Raw genomic sequence first — 18,655 nt, 5'->3', positions numbered from 1 at the left:
AATAGCCACCCCTTGTTTTTGAATGAACGACCGCAAATAGCGAATGGCTCTGAATCAGGCCCTTAGTTACCAAATAATATTTATTTCACAGTAATTATAATAAATTAACATACTTAAATCTTATACCTTAAAGCTTATTAAACCTTTTATATGAATATGTAATGTGTAAGTATGCGGGGTGTGATATAAAGACGCTAGTTAACTTGGGGCAGATGCGTGCGCATGAAGCTAATAAACAGCTTTTTCATACAGGATCTTATGCATTCGCTAATATGCGACTAGTTAACAGCGCAATTGTGCGTATTAATGTGTATATGAGAAGTGGTGAAAGATGTAATTGCATGATGCTAATAGTAATATCGCCATATGTACTTAATTGTGAGTTTATCTAAAATGGCGCTTGGGCGGCCATTCGCAAAATGGCGTCTTGCGATCTCATTTCCAAGATGGCGTCTTGCGCCAAGTCGGAAGATGGCGTCGCTGCGATTCAATTTTAAACTGATCTTGTCTCAGCCAATTATCCAGCTTCGACAGTACACCCTTTGATAGCGAACGACATGCTATCACAATCTTATTTTAAAAATTAATTTTAGGCTTACATTTATATACCATTTAGTGTTATTATGGGATGGCACAAGGTGGTTCTTAATCCATCAATAATGTGTCTCTGAGTGGGGACATAAAACTACTATTATACGTACACCGCGGATCTTGGAAGATCATGTGAAAGGTGTGGGGATGCATCAGTCTTATAAAGGCAGTCTTGAAGGGGAATTGAGACTTTACATTATCTGAGGTGTCTTAAAAATAACATTTCAATAATACATTCTACGCATGTCTAAATATAATACATTAAATGATGGTATTTCCTAGTTCAGGGTTGTAATGCAGTTCTATATTTACCTCGGTATTCATATTGTCATTACTGACCACCATCATAGTTTCGTTCTTTCGTTTTACTCTATTTTTACATTTTCCACACTTCAACACAATAGGAACACACCAGACACATATGCCAATTATTATGATGACAATCAGTATAAGGATCAAGAATTTGCCTGTGCTGGTGATCACTTCCTGGACCCATTCCCCTAGACCTGAGAACCATTTCACTGGGTTCAGCCATGATACCCATCCTTCTATCTTCTCCCCTACTTCAGCCACTGAAGCATTATGGTTCTTACGAAACTCCCATTTTAGCTGCAGAATTTCATCCATCTTCCGGTCTATCACCTCCTTGGGGTCGCTGGTATCATTGGTGACATAGGTGCAACATTTTACTCCAAATTGGGTGGCCAGAGTTACGCAGTACCCTCCAGTAACAGCAGTTAAATAATTTAACACTAGCCTGTGTTGCACCAGTTCTTTCTTGTACGCTTGCAATTCTCTCCCTGTATACCTGAATGTGTCATCATACATCTCGGTGATATTATCTATCAATTTAGCAACTTCCTGAATATATCTAAAATTTAATGTACCCCGAGCAATCCTGGTGGGATCCAGTGCGACTAAAACTTGAAAGCCAGTTGTCTCACTAATTTACTGAGTGGCTTTATGCACGTCACCAGGTATCATATTTCGTTTGCCTCTGTGTACATATTGCGTGTGAAGATATGGTGATGGGGTGTTTTTATGTATACCAAGCATTTCAACATGTGTGAGGGTCATAACTTCTGGGACTACTCTTCCCAGGTAACACAAACCTTCAGAACTCGGGGAGAGCCGCTTATATGCTTTTCTTCCACATATAAAATATACATTATCAGGGAGAACATAAGGAATGGTATGCATCATTATCATTAAGCACATTTCCCTTGCAAACAATCCTATTTCTGGGTCTTCCATCTGGTACATGCAAGTCTCTGGCTGTATTATTTTAGCACAATAACCATCTGGCACCTTACCAATAATTTCTTTGGTGGAACTCAATGTATACCGGTACCTAAAATGTCTCCCACTAGATTTAATTGAGCATAACAGATCATGGTTTATGGACTCATTATCAGCTCTTTGTGAGAAGGTCATCGTCTGATTATTCCCTGTCACTTCCCAACTCCCGGATTTATTGGGGTTGGTTATGTTTAAACACAAAAGTGATCTATCTACTTGGAATTGATAGAGTTTGAAATGAGGTGGTTTGGATGAGAGGAATTTTCCATCCAATGTTTCTGCAATTCTAAAATTTCCGTGATAATCAGCGGAAATGGCACCAACCCTACATTATGCTGACCCTGTGGCACATGTGAACACACCCAGCAATCAGTTTGATTTAACCTACCATGCTATGATAATCCTCTAAAGGATACCCACCCCAGTACGGGTTATATTTAGGTTGGCACCGTTGGATACAGTTCTCATCAACTAGGGACCCACAAAACTCACAAATACAGGAATCTTCAGACGATAACCCTCCACACCGTCCCTGAGTGTCCGGAATGACAGCTCTTTTAACAATAACAGTACTAAGATTGGTCAGACACTCCCCTGATTGGCATTGCACTCCTCCTGACTCCACTCCATCAGCACTGCAATCAACTCCCATCTCCTCAATCGGTCCCCCATCACAGAAACTGGATATTCCCGAACCGACCAGGATGGTGAACACTCTAAAAGAGAATATGAAAATGAACACAGCAGGCCAGTCCATTCCCACAACAAGACCTGCAAATTTCTCTTAGTTCAGGTATCTCACTACAAACTTTTCAATCCTCCCGGAACAAGCTCACGAGCGACAGGTCCATGCTATCAGCCTTGTCTCCGACTTGTTTCTCCACCGGTTGATTGACCTTTTTGCAGTGAGTGGAATGGACCCAGGTATCTCTCTCAGCCACCTTCAAAGATGTAGTACTTGTCAGCAGCACCTGGTACGGACCTTCCCACCGATCAGTCAAACAACCTGAACGCAAGAAATTTCTGATCATAACATATTCTCCTGGTTCAACATCATGACCGTTAGTTTCAGACATATCATTGGACAACAATTTCAGTTTCTGCTGCTGTTGCTTTAACTGCTTACTCATTGATATAAGATACCTTACAGTTACCTCGTTGTTAACCCTTCAAGTCTTCGTGTGGACTTATAATCAAATGAGGTTGTCTACCGAACAGTATTTCAACTGGGGACAGATTTAGAGGCGGTCTAGGAGTGGTCCTTATGCTATGTAGGACCAAAGGTAACGCTTCTGGCCATCCTAGTCCAGTCTCTGCCATGATTTTACTTAACTTATTTTTAATAGTCCCGTCCATCCTCTCTACCTTGGCACTGGCTTGCGGTCGGTAGGGGGTATGAAGTCGGCTATTAATACCCATCAGTTTACACATATTTTGAAAAACATCACCTGTGAAATGAGTACCCCTGTCACTCTCAATGATTTTAGGGATACCGTACCTGCATACAAATTCCTGAACTATTTTCTTGCCAGTAAATGCAGCAGTATTAGTGGCCGCTGGGTAGGCCTCAACCCAATTAGAAAATACGTCAGTGCACACTAATACATACTTAAGATTCCTGCAGGGTGGTAATTGGATGAAATCAATTTGTATCACCTGGAAAGGTCCGTCAGTCGGAGGAATGTGGGATGGTTCGGTAGGGATTGCTTTCCCTATGTTCTTCCTCAAGCAGGTCAGACAGGACATTGCTCTCTTTTCTGCTTGTGAAGAAAAACCTGGTGTGCACCAGTATGCTCTCACCAACTTGCACATACCTTGCTTTCCCAGATGAGTCAGACCGTGTGCTGCCTCAGCCGGGCTGGGGTAATATGCCTTGGGGGCTACTGGCTTACCTTGTCCGTCCCTCCAGAGCCCAGAGGACTCTTGCCCACATCCCTTAGACTTCCAGATGGACTTTTCCTGAATTGGACACAAATTTTGCATCTCAATTAATTTCAGCATATCAATTGTTTGGAAAGACATAGAAAACATTTTTAACCCTGCTTCCCATTTTGCAGCTTCATCTGCTCTATTGTTACCCAGTGACATTGGATCATCCTCACATGTATGGGCTTTACACTTGATTACTGCCAGCGCTTTAGGCAGTTGGATTGCTTCTAAAAGATGTCTTATGTGTCGGGAATGTGCAACTGGTGTGCCTGCTGCTGTCATCAAATTTCTCAGACGCCATAGAGCCCCGAAATCGTGCACCACCCCGGACGCGTACCTCGAGTCAGTGTAAATGTTAGCAGATTTGCCTGCTGCCAGTTCACACGCTCTAGTTAGTGCTACGACCTCTACCACCTGGGCTGAGTGAGGAGGACCAAGAGGTTTAGCTTCTATGATGTCTGTGTCATTTACAACAGCATAGCCTGTACATAATTCACCTGTGTCTGTTTGTCTATGACAACTCCCATCTGTGTAAAAAGTCACATCTACATTCTCTAAAGGTGTGTCATGTATGTCAGGTCTAGCAGTAAAGGTCTGATTCAGATATTCCATACAATCGTGTGCATCTTTATGTCCGCTGAACTCACCTCCTGCCAGCAACTCGTCTCCTTCCACGTTTTGTACATCATGTTGTACATATGGTAAATACGTTGCTGGATTCAGCGTGCTGCAATGTTTAACAGTGATGTTTGGTGGTGCGATTAGAGCTAGTTCCCATTTGGTAAATCTAGCCGAAGAGACGTGTCTGGTTTGAGCAGAGTTCAGCAGAGCAGATACAGCATAGGGAGTGTAGACAATCATATCATGACCCAATACTACGTCCTCACTTTTACTCACCAATAGAGCGGTAGCTGCTACACTTCTCAAACAAGTGGGGAGTGATCTTGACACAGTGTCCAATTGGGCACTGTAGTATGCTACGGGCCTACTGGCATCACCATGTTTTTGTGTGAGGACACCTGCAGCACAACCATCGGCTTCCGTACAATACAAATCAAAAGGTTTTTCATAATCAGGTATTCCCAATGCAGGAGCTTTTGTCAGACTATCCTTAAGATTAAGAAAAGCCTGCTCTGCTTCCTCTGTGTGTATGACATGATCAGGCTCTGAGGAAGAGACTACTTCCTGTAAAGGCAAGGCCAAAATAGAAAAACCTGGGATCCACATTCTACAGTATCCACACATTCCCAAGAAGGTACGAATTTGCCATTGATTTTGCGGCAGTGTCATGTTCTGTATGGACTGTATTCTATCATTTGTGAGATGTCTTAACCCCTGGGTTAGGCAGTGTCCCAGATATTTTACTCTGGATTGGCACGGCTGTAGTTTGTCCTTAGCCACCTTGTGTCCTATATGCGAGAGATGATACAACAAAAGTTTAGTATCATTCAAACATGACATAAACGAGTCAGAACATAGCAATAAATCGTCCACATATTGAATTAGAACAGATCCATTGGCAGGTTATAAAGATTGTAAACAGTCGTGCAATGCCTGGGAAAAGATACTGGGGCTGTCTATGGAACCTTGGGGCAACCGTGTCCATGTATATTGTACACCTCTGTATGTAAATGCGAATAAATACTGACAGTCAGGGTGGAGAGGCACAGAGAAAAAAGCAGAACAGAGGTCAATGACAGTGAAATGGGTTGCATTTGGTGGGATCTGCATCAGGATGACAGCTGGATTTGGCACTACAGGGAATTGGCTCTCTACTACCTTATTAATACCTCTAAGGTCTTGTACCAGCCTATAACCCCTCCCACCACTCTTCTTCACTGGAAAGATGGGACTGTTGGCTACACTAGCTGTACGAACTAAAATTCCCTGTTGCAATAATCGCTCAATTATTGGAAAAACCCCTAATTCTACCTCCTGTTTTAGTGGGTACTGGGGAATTTTTGGAGCTTGCCTACCTCTTTTTAAATTTATCATTACAGGGCTTACGTTTGTCATTAATCCAGTGTCCTGTCCATCCTTAGTCCAAAGGGAATCTGGAATTTGGGACAACATTTCATCTACCTGAGATGGATTTTCATTTAAACTTGTAGAGTGATACATTATTCTTTGGGGAGTGTCCAACATATCCCGCACCTCGTGTGCAACTCTCTCTGGGATATCTGAAAATACACCATCAGGGGTGCAATATATGACACATCCCATTTTACATAACAAGTCTCTACCCAGTAGGTTAGTAGGAGCCGCAGCAGCCAGAAGGAAAGAATGCCTGGTATGCAACGTCCCAATAGTAACCTCTGTGGACTTTGTTTAAGGATAATGTTCCACTTTACCTGTTACACCCATTGTTGGTACTGTCTCGTTGGTCACCTGTAAATTAACGGGAGATTTTATCACTGACCTGGTCGCCCCTGTGTCTACAAGAAAAGGATATTCAGTACCAGCTACATCAACCATCATGACCGGTTCTTCCCTAGTACTTCCCGTTAACCTGACTATCTGTAGACTACAGGTATGACCTGACCCCTAGCGTTGGCTACCATTCTGCAATAAAGCATTAACGGCCACAATTGGAGCTGGTGCCTGCTGAACATTTGCTGGTTTCTGTGCATATCCCTTATGGGGATATGCAGGTCTTCCCTGATTTGGGGTTCCTACTCTTTTTACTGGACAGTTTCTACTTAAGTGTCCTGTTTGTTTACAATTAAAACATGTTCGTGGATCGGATGAAGACATGGGTTGTTGTGAGGTTTGAGCAGAGGGTAAAGGTGGTGGATATGGGTAAGGATAGGGAGGGTAAGGGTATTGTGGGGGATATGAAGTTTGTGAGTAGAATGGGACCTGTGGTTGTATTGGGTTAGTGGAATAGAGCTGTGTTTGTTGTTGTGTGGGGTTAGTGAGGGCATATAACTGTTCAGGTGTAAGTGTGTGTGCAGATGCGAGTGTGTCTGTTGGCTGTGATGTTACCGTCATTCCCACCAGAGCTTGGATACTGACAGCCATTAGTTTTTCGCTCTGGGTCTCTCTCTTCTTTGAGATGTTTTTATCATGTTCTATGGCAGATTCTGTGAGTGTATCTATTGTGACTCCCCTCCAGCCAGGTTGTGAGGTCTGAACCCGAGTCTTTAAATTCTCTTTCAGACCGTCCATGAGTACTGTGACTATCATTCCCCTGTGGTGAGTGCGATCTTTAATATCCTCTAACCCAGTGTACTGGGTGATAGCCTGCAGAGCCGGTCGCAATATTCTTCTGCAGATTCACTCTCCTTTTGCTTAATGGTGAAATTTTTGTTCCAGTTAACTACTACTGGAAAATATATACCCAATTGAGTTACAATGTGGGAAATGTTACCTTGGTTTACTTGGTCTGTTAAGGGAACATCACCATCCAATACACAATCCGTGATAAATTTTGTTACATCGGTATTGCGTGGTAGACAGGCCCTCAACAACACACGCCAATCTTTATTAGTTGGTTCATGAGAACTACCCAAATTCCTCAAAAATTCCTCAAAAATCTTTGACATTTGACATTTGGCTAGTTCCTTTTTGGGATCGGGGAAATCATTTATGATGGAATTTAGTTCTGCTCTTGTCCAAGGACAATGCATTACCACTTTCCTCGTGGGCACTACACCGTTCGCATCTGCATTTCCATTCGGAACAGTTATCGTCCGAATGGGATGCTACCTTTGACCTGGTTACCTGGCTGGGGGTTTAATCTGCTGCTGCTACGTATGGTATTAACAACTTCCTCTACGGGTGCAGAGGGGGCTAGCACTTCCCTTACTGTTACCGATGAAGATGGCGGCACCACTCGTGATTGTTGTGATGCAGCATCTATCATCTGTACAGCATGGGAAATGGCAGACATTACAGTAGGCTCATCATCCGCATCATGAACATTTTCTTTATGGTTGCTTAAGAGAGGGTACAAATTGCTTGTTACATTTTTATGGGTATTTTTGATAACTGTACTTGCACCTCCATCCACATAATGTGGGGGTGGTGAACGTGAACTGCTGGCAATACTCTCCACAACGCTACCTTGCTGCACGTGCGCGCCATTTTACGGCTCGCCCGTATTGCAATTTAGCATCGCAGATGTGTTCTCTGGCAATGCGCTCGCAACGCTAGTTTGCGTCGCTTGCGCATTTTTAAGCCACGCATCCCGTTCATGCTGCCACAACTTTAAACATTCATAATATTTTATATTTTTCTCTCGGGAGCGCATCAGGCTGATGTGATCCCGGACTTTATCTAATAGATCCTTATCAAAACTACCAATTCTGGGAAACGGTCTAACACTCTTCATCGTCATTTTAAACCATACATCACAATACCTTATTGCATAAGTACCATACTTAGTATGCATAATACGACGGGCTGATCCAATCGGCGCTTCCATTAGCAGCACATCATTGTCTAACATCTCTATTGTTTGCACGGCTCCCATTCTGAGACAAATCCTACGCTTTTCAATAAAGATTTAAACTGGTGAAAGACAGTCAAGATACTTTCACTTACCTGTGGATGATTTAACCGGCAGCGTCCACACACCTGGATAAGATTTGAAAAAGGCAACTTCTACACCCAGATAAGATTTAAGACGGCAACTTCCACACCTATGGAAGTTTTAAGTCGGCTACTTCCACGCACCTCTCTACAACAAAGACAACATGTACACCTGCAAATGTGTATAGAACGGTAAGTTGCTTACCGAGCGGCTAGCACTTAGCCCTTAAAGGTCATACGGTACCTTTAACTTTAGGAAACAAGTTACCCCTACCAACAAATACTCACTGTTACACACTTTTTTCCTGCACAGAATACACGTTAACCCAGATATTGATAACGATTGAAAAATTTAAACCTCAACGGCTTTATTTAAACACGTGGCAGCACAACCGGAAGAACGTATACGCTATTGTGCAGCCAGTCGCATACACAATAATGCGACTACCACACAACCGTGTCACCCTTTAGCTGTGTACACAAAAGTGCATCTTTACTGTGCGCAAAACTGCGACTCAGCTGCGTGCGCAATACTGCGGCACCCCTTTAAACGTTTAGGTTCTATCAACAAAGGAAAACAAACTTTTTCCTCTCTTGTCCTTGGATTCTAGTCAGCGTCCTTGGCTCACACGAAAACTAATAGCGATCTCTCAGCACAAAGCGGTTGCTGGTAAACCCTGCATGTGGGGGTAGGGGGGGTAAGGTGCGCTCTTCCTGCTAGTAATGGTGATGACTTGTGTGTGTTTGTGAGTGGTGTTAATTAGAATGTTTCTTCTGGTGGTGGTGTTGTTTTCGGTGTGAGGAGGGTGTGATTGGGTATGGAGTGTAGTTTGGAGTAATGTGAAAAGGGGAATGGAATAGGATCAAAATGAGGCCAGCGAGACACAGTAATTTTGGGCAAAATCTTTTATTGAGTAGTCACAATGCTGCTCTGTTAAGATCCCGGGCAGGTGGGTGGGGTTCAGTGATGAGTGGTGATGAGACTGGGGAGGTAGGTGGACCCTTTTAGGGGGCTCCTTCCCGTGCGGTTCAGTGACCTTGCACGTCACCCCTGCTGGACCTATGGTCGACAGTCTAGGAAGTCTCGGGGGGTGGGGGGATTTGCAGAGTGGGTTGGAACACCTGTGCGGCGTCCCGCGTGTTGGTGTGAGTCTTGGCAGTACTTACCTACCGGTAGGTTTTTTGTTATGGTGATGTAGGTCGACGTTGCGGCCGTTGCAGATAGGTTGGAAGCTGCAGGTTTGTTGGTGAGCTGGATCAGCGTGTTGCTGGTGTGCTGCAAGTGTACGGCTGTTCTGATTGGTCTGCGGAGGTCAGCGACCGTAGTATGCAGCTGAAATTGGCTCTTGGTCGTGCCACTGGTGGTGCAGAGCCAGAGGTGTGGATGGGTGAGCTGCTGGGAGGCTGGGTTGCAGCGTGTGTGCTGGGACCACCCCTGGGGGGTGGTCTGCCTGGGATACTGATTCAAAAAAAGCCAGGGAGGAGGGGGGATGTGGAAAGTGTGACCGGGATGGAGCTGGTCACTGGCGATGTTGGCTGGGCGGACTTGCGGCCGGATGTGCGGGATGCTCTTATCACTGACGGTCCCTCGTGGAAATGGGGATCGACGGTGGAGACACCCCTGGCCAGGGATTTAGCATTTTTTTTTCGCCTGGTCTGGGATGGAGAAAACTTTTCTCCAGTTTTTTTCGCCAATTGCGTTTTTCCCTGTTTTTTTGTCGAAAATATCTCAGTTTTTGGAGAAAAACGGCCGTATTCGACGCTAATTGAATACGGCCCTTAAATGCATTTTCGGCAAAAAAAAGACGCCCACCGCTAGCAGAGTTGCACGGACCCTGGTGGCTCGCTTACTCCAGGCATATCGCGCTGCATGGCGTATTGAGTCTAGATGAGAGAGGATACATCTGTACAAGACCACAATGTATGTTACACAGCCCACCCACCGCACAATGTAAAAGGCCTCTGTTTTGTTCCCATACCCCAAATGAATGGTTCACGCAGCACACATCAACCTCCACTATCAGGAGAAGCTGCCACAAGCTATATGTAGGTAGGTAATCAATGCAATGTCCAAAGCATAACTACATCAGAGACCAATGCTCTGCAACTTAGGAACCATTATTTTAATGAATTTAAATATTTTCATTATTTGGCGTTACTGTATAACAGGGGAAACGGGACCATAACACATGAGAAATGTGGCTTTATGTGCACATCAATCGTGCTTCAGCAATCTGGGGAAATATACCAGGATGGACCCATCCCTATGTGTAATGGTTATGTTTTATGCTTCCATAGTATACGCAGGTATTGTCAGACCATGGGATATTATAGAAATCCGAGCTACAGATCTGAAACGTGGACACTTACTGGAGGAACCAGGCCTGATGAATGACCGTCACAGTCTGTACTTAGGGGAGTACCACAAGAGTCCAGTGGTGATCAAAGTATTAAAGGGCCAGCTGAACAGAGATGATGGGTGAGTCCCCCTATGTCTTTTCACGGCACACGAGAAACGTACTGACTGATGTATATACCCTGTATCTACAGTACATCAGGCAGTGTCATTCAGATGTTTGTCCTTTCACAGCTATATAAGGAGTACGTTCCGTTCCGAGAGTGAGACCATGAAGAAGTATGAAAGTCCAAACATTTTACGTCTTTATGGCATCTGCATTGATAATTCAAGTGAGAAAAAAAAGTTCACCATCATATCTGTTCTATGTACTCATTTTCCGGTTTCAGAATGATACCTACACTTTCTGTCAGGTACAGAACCCTGTTACTCTCTGTCCTAGTTTCCAGTCTCTGGTTCCTGTCCTCATTCTCCTCTCTCTCTCCTCTGTGTCAGGTACAGAACCCTGTTACTCTCTGTCCTAGTTTCCAGTCTCTGGTTCCTGTCCTCATTCTCCTCTCTCTCTCTCCTCTGTGTTGGGTACAGAACCCTGTTACTCTCTGTCCTAGTTTCCAGTCTATGGTTCCTGTCCTCATTCTCCCTTCTCTCCTCTGTGTCAGGTACAGAAGCCTGTTACTCTCTGTCCTAGTTTCCAGTCTCTGGTTCCTGTCCTCATTCTCCCTTCTCTCCTCTGTGTCAGGTACAGAACCCTGTTACTCTCTGTCCTAGTTTCCAGTCTATGGTTCCTGTCCTCATTCTCCCTTCTCTCCTCTGTGTCAGGTACAGAAGCCTGTTACTCTCTGTCCTAGTTTCCAGTCTCTGGTTCCTGTCCTCATTCTCCCTTCTCTCCTCTGTGTCAGGTACAGAACCCTGTTACTCTCTGTCCTAGTTTCCAATCTCTGGTTCCTGTCCTCATTCTCCCTTCTCTCCTTTGTGTCAGGTACAGAACCCTGTTTCTCTCAGTCCTAGTTTCCAGTCTCTGGTTCCTGTCCTCATTCTTCTCTCTCTCTCTCCTCTGTGTCAGGTACAGAACCCTGTTACTCTCTGTCCTAGTTTCCAATCTCTGGTTCCTGTCCTCATTCTCCCTTCTCTCCTCTGTGTCAGGTACAGAACCCTGTTACTCTCAGTCCTAGTTTCCAGTCTCTGGTTCCTGTCCTCATCCTCTGTGTCAGGTACAGAACCCTGTTACTCTCAGTCCTAGTTTCCAGTCTCTGGTTCCTGTCCTCATTCTCCCTTCTCTCCTCTGTGTCAGGTACAGAACCCTGTTACTCTCTGTCCTAGTTTCCAGTCTCTGGTTCCTGTCCTCATTCTCCCTTCTCTCCTCTGTGTCAGGTACAGAACCCTGTTACTCTCTGTCCTATATTCCAGTGTCTGGTTCCTGTCCTCATTCTCCTCTCTCTCTCTCCTCTGTGTCAGGTACAGAACCCTGTTACTCTCTGTCCTAGTTTCCAGTCTCTAGTTCCTGTCCTCATTCTCCCTCCTCTCCTCTGTGTCAGGTACAGAACCCTGTTACTCCCTGTCCTAGTTTCCAGTCTCTGGTTCCTGTCCTCATTCTCCCTTCTCTCCTCTGTGTCAGGTACAGAACCCTGTTACTCTCTGTCCTAGTTTCCAGTCTCTGGTTCCTGTCCTCATTCTCCTCTCTCTCTCCTCTGTGTCAGGTACAGAACCCTGTTACTTTCTGTCCTAGTTTCCAGTCTCTGGTTTCTGTCCACATTCTCCTCTCTCTCTCTCTCTCTCTCCTCTGTGTCAGGTACAGAACCCTGTTACTCTCTGCCCTAGTTTCCAGTCTCTGGTTCCTGTCCTCATTCTCCTCTCTCTCTCTCTCTCTCCTCTGTGTCAGGTACAGAACCCTGTTACTCTCTGCCCTAGTTTCCAGTCTCTGGTTCCTGTCCTCATCCTCTGTGTCAGGTACAGAACCCTGTTACTCTCAGTCCTAGTTTCCAGTCTCTGGTTCCTGTCCTCATTCTCCCTTCTCTCCTCTGTGTCAGGTACAGAACCCTGTTACTCTCTGTCCTAGTTTCCAGTCTCTGGTTCCTGTCCTCATTCTCCCTTCTCTCCTCTGTGTCAGGTACAGAACCCTGTTACTCTCTGTCCTATATTCCAGTGTCTGGTTCCTGTCCTCATTCTCCTCTCTCTCTCTCCTCTGTGTCAGGTACAGAACCCTGTTACTCTCTGTCCTAGTTTCCAGTCTCTAGTTCCTGTCCTCATTCTCCCTCCTCTCCTCTGTGTCAGGTACAGAACCCTGTTACTCCCTGTCCTAGTTTCCAGTCTCTGGTTCCTGTCCTCATTCTCCCTTCTCTCCTCTGTGTCAGGTACAGAACCCTGTTACTCTCTGTCCTAGTTTCCAGTCTCTGGTTCCTGTCCTCATTCTCCTCTCTCTCTCCTCTGTGTCAGGTACAGAACCCTGTTACTTTCTGTCCTAGTTTCCAGTCTCTGGTTTCTGTCCACATTCTCCTCTCTCTCTCTCTCTCCTCTGTGTCAGGTACAGAACCCTGTTACTCTCTGCCCTAGTTTCCAGTCTCTGGTTCCTGTCCTCATTCTCCTCTCTCTCTCTCTCTCTCTCCTCTGTGTCAGGTACAGAACCCTGTCACTCTCTGTCCTATATTCCAGTGTCTGGTTCCTGTCCTCATTCTCTTTTCTCTACTCTGTGTCAGGTACAGAACCCTGTTACTCTCTGTCCTAGTTTCCAGTCTCTAGTCCCTGTCCTCATTCTCCTCTCTCTCCGCTGTGTCAGGTACAGAACCCTGTTACTCTCTGTCCTAGTTTCCAGTCTCTGGTTCCTTTCCTCATTCTACCTTCTCTCCTCTGTGTCAGGTACAGAACCCTGTTACTCTCTGTCCTATATTCCAGTGTCTGGTTCCTGTCCTCATTCTCCTCTCTCTCTCTCTCTCCTCTGTGTCAGGTACAGAACCCTGTTACTCTCTGCCCTAGTTTCCAGTCTCTGGTTCCTGTCCTCATTCTCCTCTCTCTCTCTCTCTCCTCTGTGTCAGGTACAGAACCCTGTCACTCTCTGTCCTATATTCCAGTGTCTGGTTCCTGTCCTCATTCTCTTTTCTCTACTCTGTCAGGTACAGAACCCTGTTACTCTCTGTCCTAGTTTCCAGTCTCAAGTCCCTGTCCTCATTCTCCTCTCTCTCCGCTGTGTCAGGTACAGAACCCTGTTACTCTCTGTCCTAGTTTCCAGTCTCTGGTTCCTTTCCTCATTCTACCTTCTCTCCTCTGTGTCAGGTACAGAACCCTGTTACTCTCTGTCCTATATTCCAGTGTCTGGTTCCTGTCCTCATTCTCCTCTCTCTCTCTCCTCTGTGTCAGGTACAGAACCCTGTTACTCTCTGTCCTAGTTTCCAGTCTCTGGTTCCTGTCCTCATTCTCCCTCCTCTCCTCTGTGTCAGGTACAGAACCCTGTTACTCTCTGTCCTATATTCCAGTCTCTGGTTCCTGTCCTCATTCTCCCTTCTCTCCTCTGTGTCAGGTACAGAACCCTGTTACTCTCTGTCCTAGTTTCCAGTCTCTGGTTCCTGTCCTCATTCTCCTCTCTCTCCGCTGTGTCAGGTACAGAACCCTGTTACTCTCTGTCCTAGTTTCCAGTCTCTGGTTCCTGTCCTCATTCTCCTCTCTCTCCGCTGTGTCAGGTACAAAACCCTGTTACTCTCTGTCCTAGTTTCCAGTCTATGGTTCCTGTCCTCATTCTCCTCTCTCTCTCTCCTCTGTGTCAGGTACAGACCCCTGTTACTCTCTGTCCTATTTTCCAGTCTCTGGTTCCTGTCCTCATTCTCCTCTCTCTCTCTCCTCTGTGTCAGGTACAGAACCCTGTTACTCTCTGCCCTAGTTTCCAGTCTCTGGTTCCTGTCCTCATTCTCCCTTCTCTCCTCTGTGTCAGGTACAGAACCCTGTTACTCTCTGTCCTAGTTTCCAGTCCCTGGTTCCTGTCCTCATTCTCCCTTCTCTCCTCTGTGTCAGGTACAGAATCCTGTTACTCTGTCCTAGTTTCCAGTCTCTGGTTCCTGTCCTCGTTCTCCCTTCTCTCCTCTGTGTCAGGTACAGAACCCTGTTACTCTCTGTCCTAGTTTCCAGTCTCTGGTTCCTGTCCTCATTCTCCCTTCTCTCCTCTGTGTCAGGTACAGACCCCTGTTACTCTCTGTCCTATATTCCAGTCTCTGGTTCCTGTCCTCATTCTCCTCTCTCTCTCTCCTCTGTGTCAGGTACAGAACCCTGTTACTCTCTGTCCTAGTTTCCTGTCTCTGGTTCCTGTCCTCATTCTCCCTTCTCTCCTCTGTGTCAGGTACAGAACCCTGTTACTCTCTGTCCTAGTTTCCAGTCTCTGGTTCCTGTCCTCATTCTCCCTTCTCTCCTCTGTGTCAGGTACAGAACCCTGTTACTCTCTGTCCTAGTTTCCAGTCTCTGGTTCCTGTCCTCATTCTCCCTTCTCTCCTCTGTGTCAGGTACAGAACCCTGTTACTCTCTGTCCTAGTTTCCACTCTCTGGGTCCTGTCCTCATTCTCCTCTCTCTCTCCTCTGTATCAGGTACAGAACCCTGTTACTCTCTGTCCTAGTTTCCAGTCTCTGGTTCCTGTCCTCATTCTCCCTTCTCTCCTCTGTGTCAGGTACAGAACCCTGTCACTCCCTGTCCTAGTTTCTAGTCTCTGTTTCCTGTCCTCATTCTCCTCTCTCTCTCTCTCCTCTGTGTCAGGTACAGAACCCTGTTACTCTCTGTCCTAGTTTCTAGTCTCTGGTTCCTGTCCTCATTCTCCTCTCTCTCTCTCCTGTGTCAGGTACAGAACCCTGTTACTCTCTGTCCTAGTTTCCAGTCTCTGGTTCCTGTCCTCATTCTCCTCTCTCTCTCCTCTGTGTCAGGTACAGAACCCTGTTACTCTCTGTCCTATTTTCCAGTCTCTGGTTCCTGTCCTCATTCTCCTCTCTCCTCTGTGTCAGGTACAGAACCCTGTTACTCCCTGTCCTAGTTTCCAGTCTCTGGTTCCTGTCCTCATTCTCCTCTCTCCTCTGTGTCAGGTACAGAACCCTGTTACTCTCTGTCCTAGTTTCCAGTCTCTGGTTCCTGTCCTCATTCTCCCTTCTCTCCTCTGTGTCAGGTACAGAACCCTGTTACTCTCTGTCCTAGTTTCCAGTCCCTGGTTCCTGTCCTCATTCTCCCTTCTCTCCTCTGTGTCAGGTACAGAACCCTGTTACTCTCTGTCCTAGTTTACAGTCTCTGGGTCCTGTCCTCATTCTCCCTTCTCTCCTCTGTGTCAGGTACAGAACCCTGTTACTCTCTGTCCTAGTTTCCAGTCCCTGGTTCCTGTCCTCATTCTCCCTTCTCTCCTGTGTGTCAGGTACAGAACCCTGTTACTCTCTGTCCTAGTTTCCAGTCCCTGGTTCCTGTCCTCATTCTCCCTTCTCTCCTCTGTGTCAGGTACAGAACCCTGTTACTCTCTGTCCTAGTTTACAGTCTCTGGGTCCTGTCCTCATTCTCCCTTCTCTCCTCTGTGTCAGGTACAGAACCCTGTTACTCTCTGTCCTAGTTTCCAGTCCCTGGTTCCTGTCCTCATTCTCCCTTCTCTCCTGTGTGTCAGGTACAGAACCCTTACTCTCTGTCCTAGTTTCCAGTCCCTGGTTCCTGTCCTCATTCTCCTCTCTCTCTCCTCTGTGTCAGGTACAGAACCCTGTTACTCTCTGTCCTAGTTTCCAGTCTCTGGTTCCTGTCCTCATTCTTCTCTCTCTCTCTCTCTCCTGTGTCAGGTACAGAACCCTGTTACTCTCTGTCCTAGTTTCCAGTCTCTGGTTCCTGTCCTCATTCTTCTCTCTCTCTCTCCTGTGTCAGGTACAGAACCCTGTTACTCTCTGTCCTAGTTTCCAGTCTCTGGTTCCTGTCCTCGTTCTCCTTTCTCTTCTCTGTGTCAGGTACAGAACCCTGTTATTCACTGTCCTAGTGTCCAGTCCCTGGTTCCTGTCCTCATTCTCCTCTCTCCTCTGTGTCAGGTACAGAACCCTGTTACTCTCTGTCCTAGTTTCCATTTTTTTGTCCTCATTATTACTTGTCCTCTGTTTCAGACCGAGAACCCTGTTACTCTTTGATAATAGAGTTCTGTCAGAAAGGAACACTGAGAGAACTGCTAAAAGGAGAGCCGGACCTATCCTGGGAGCGGAGAGTCCTGATGGCTCTGGATGCTGCCAGGGCTCTGTATAGGTGCTGTATTCTCTCTGTCATAATCACAAGTTGTATTTAATGTACAAGGACGAGCAGGAAATGATTAGCAATGCTTTGATAGATGAAATCATCGTATTTAGGTTATTTCTAAACATGTTCCTGATATACAGGTTACATCAGACGGAGATAAAGGCCATTCTCCATGGGAGTCTAAGCAGCGCTAAGTTCCTGGTGGATGGAACGTACTGTTTGAAGGTAACAGATACTTATAAAATCAATTATTTCTATCTACAGTTATTTCTTTCCTCACAGTGTCTGGCAATGCAGACTATTCTGTAGAGATTCTTGTAGAGAGCGTTTGGAGGCTGGAGGAGAGTGTGAACAGGTATATAGCACTGGTAGCTGTACGGCCAGGGTGAGCGATGGTTATAAGCGAGGAGAAGAGAGGCGCAGGCCATGGGTATATCTGAGTGGTTTCAGATGTATGATGGGAGAGCTGCTGAGGGCTTCGGAGCTGAGCATAATCTGAAATGGATTGTGGAGGATATGAGAGGAAATATAGTGATTTGCAGGTGCAGCAGATGTGAGGGAGGAAGATCATGGTTACAGTAAGATATAGGACATAGCAGGAGGAGGCCGCAGTGGTGGAGTAGGGCGATGTAGAGAGTGAAGCTGCAGCGGGAGAGCATGTGACACCAAGATCGCAGGACTAGGGAGACTGAGATAATTGCGCTGTTGCTGACAGTGACGGAGAAGTTGATGACTCTGCTTTGACATGTTATGGTTTAGGTGTGATTTGGAAAACTCATGTAGAAATAGTAGTGGTAGAGTTGGTTACATTACATTAACAGAAGTGGCAATGTCAGCGGAAGGGAATGAGATCTAGGTACTGTCAGCGTGGAGGAGGCCAAACAAGCGCATCGGCAAAAAGGTACTGAGAGCGAATAGCAGGGGGCTTACATAAGAGCCCAACAGATAGTGGGAGTGGAGGAGAAAGCACTCGCATAGCAGCAGGGTTTTCGCCGGCGGATTGATAAATAGCGGCACAACTTAAGTCTGTAAAAGTCGCAATACAGATTTGTAGTTAGCGCAAGTTCTGCATAAATATACACCCATCTCAGGGGTCTATTCATCATAACGTAAAATTCTCTGGATGTAATTAGGTTTAGAACTCGTTCTACCTAATTACCGGTGTAATCCATCATTCCTCCGCTCCATAACTATCTATTCCGGTACCTGTCATTTTTGCGATGACAGCTTTTCAGGAAATAGATACTTTTCCCTCTCTACACTAACTTATCGCAGCTGTAATCAGTGCTGCGCAAGCGCCGTTACATCCATAAAACCAGCCTACAGATGCAGTCATTTTGTGTGTGTGTCCCCAACCCCCCCTCCGAAAACCTCCCCCCTGTCCCGCACTTACCTGCCCGCTGCAGCCGCCTCCGCCTCCGTCTTGCTGGTCTGTCACATGGTCTCCCAGCACACCACAGTACAGTTTAGAGAAATAAAAAAAACTTTTTTTTTCTCTTCTAAACTTTATTGTGTTCTGCTGGGAGAACACGTGTCAGAGCAGCCACTGGAGCCAGAGGACGGACCAGAGCACCGGAGGGAGACGCCGTGGGACCTGCACACGCTGTCACAGGTAAGTCTCACCTGCTATTCGCCACCTCACAGTGGCAGATAGTAACTCCATCAAGATATATCAGTGATATCTCCTGTGTTAAGATTACTAAAATAACAGTATTTAAGGAAAATGTTCTTAA

General features: G+C 45.9%; 1 protein-coding gene across 3 annotated transcripts in view; it reads left to right on the top strand.

Annotated features, from left to right (window-relative positions):
* LOC148506819 (mixed lineage kinase domain-like protein) overlaps window positions 1-18,655 on the top strand; it is a 152,216-nt gene that overhangs the window by 125,349 nt on the left and 8,212 nt on the right. For all 3 annotated transcript variants that reach the window (XM_088446251.1, XM_088446252.1, XM_088446250.1), the window contains exons 4-7: window positions 10,651-10,831; window positions 10,943-11,040; window positions 16,796-16,931; window positions 17,063-17,147. In XM_088446251.1, the coding sequence (XP_088302377.1) occupies window positions 10,651-10,831; window positions 10,943-11,040; window positions 16,796-16,931; window positions 17,063-17,147 (500 nt within the window). The remainder of the gene's footprint in view (window positions 1-10,650; window positions 10,832-10,942; window positions 11,041-16,795; window positions 16,932-17,062; window positions 17,148-18,655) is intronic.

This window comes from Taudactylus pleione, unplaced genomic scaffold (assembly GCF_031769625.1).
Source record: "Taudactylus pleione unplaced genomic scaffold, aTauple2 ptg000394l, whole genome shotgun sequence".
NCBI lineage: Eukaryota > Metazoa > Chordata > Amphibia > Anura > Myobatrachidae > Taudactylus > Taudactylus pleione.
This window is presented reverse-complemented; position numbering and strand designations above follow the sequence as displayed.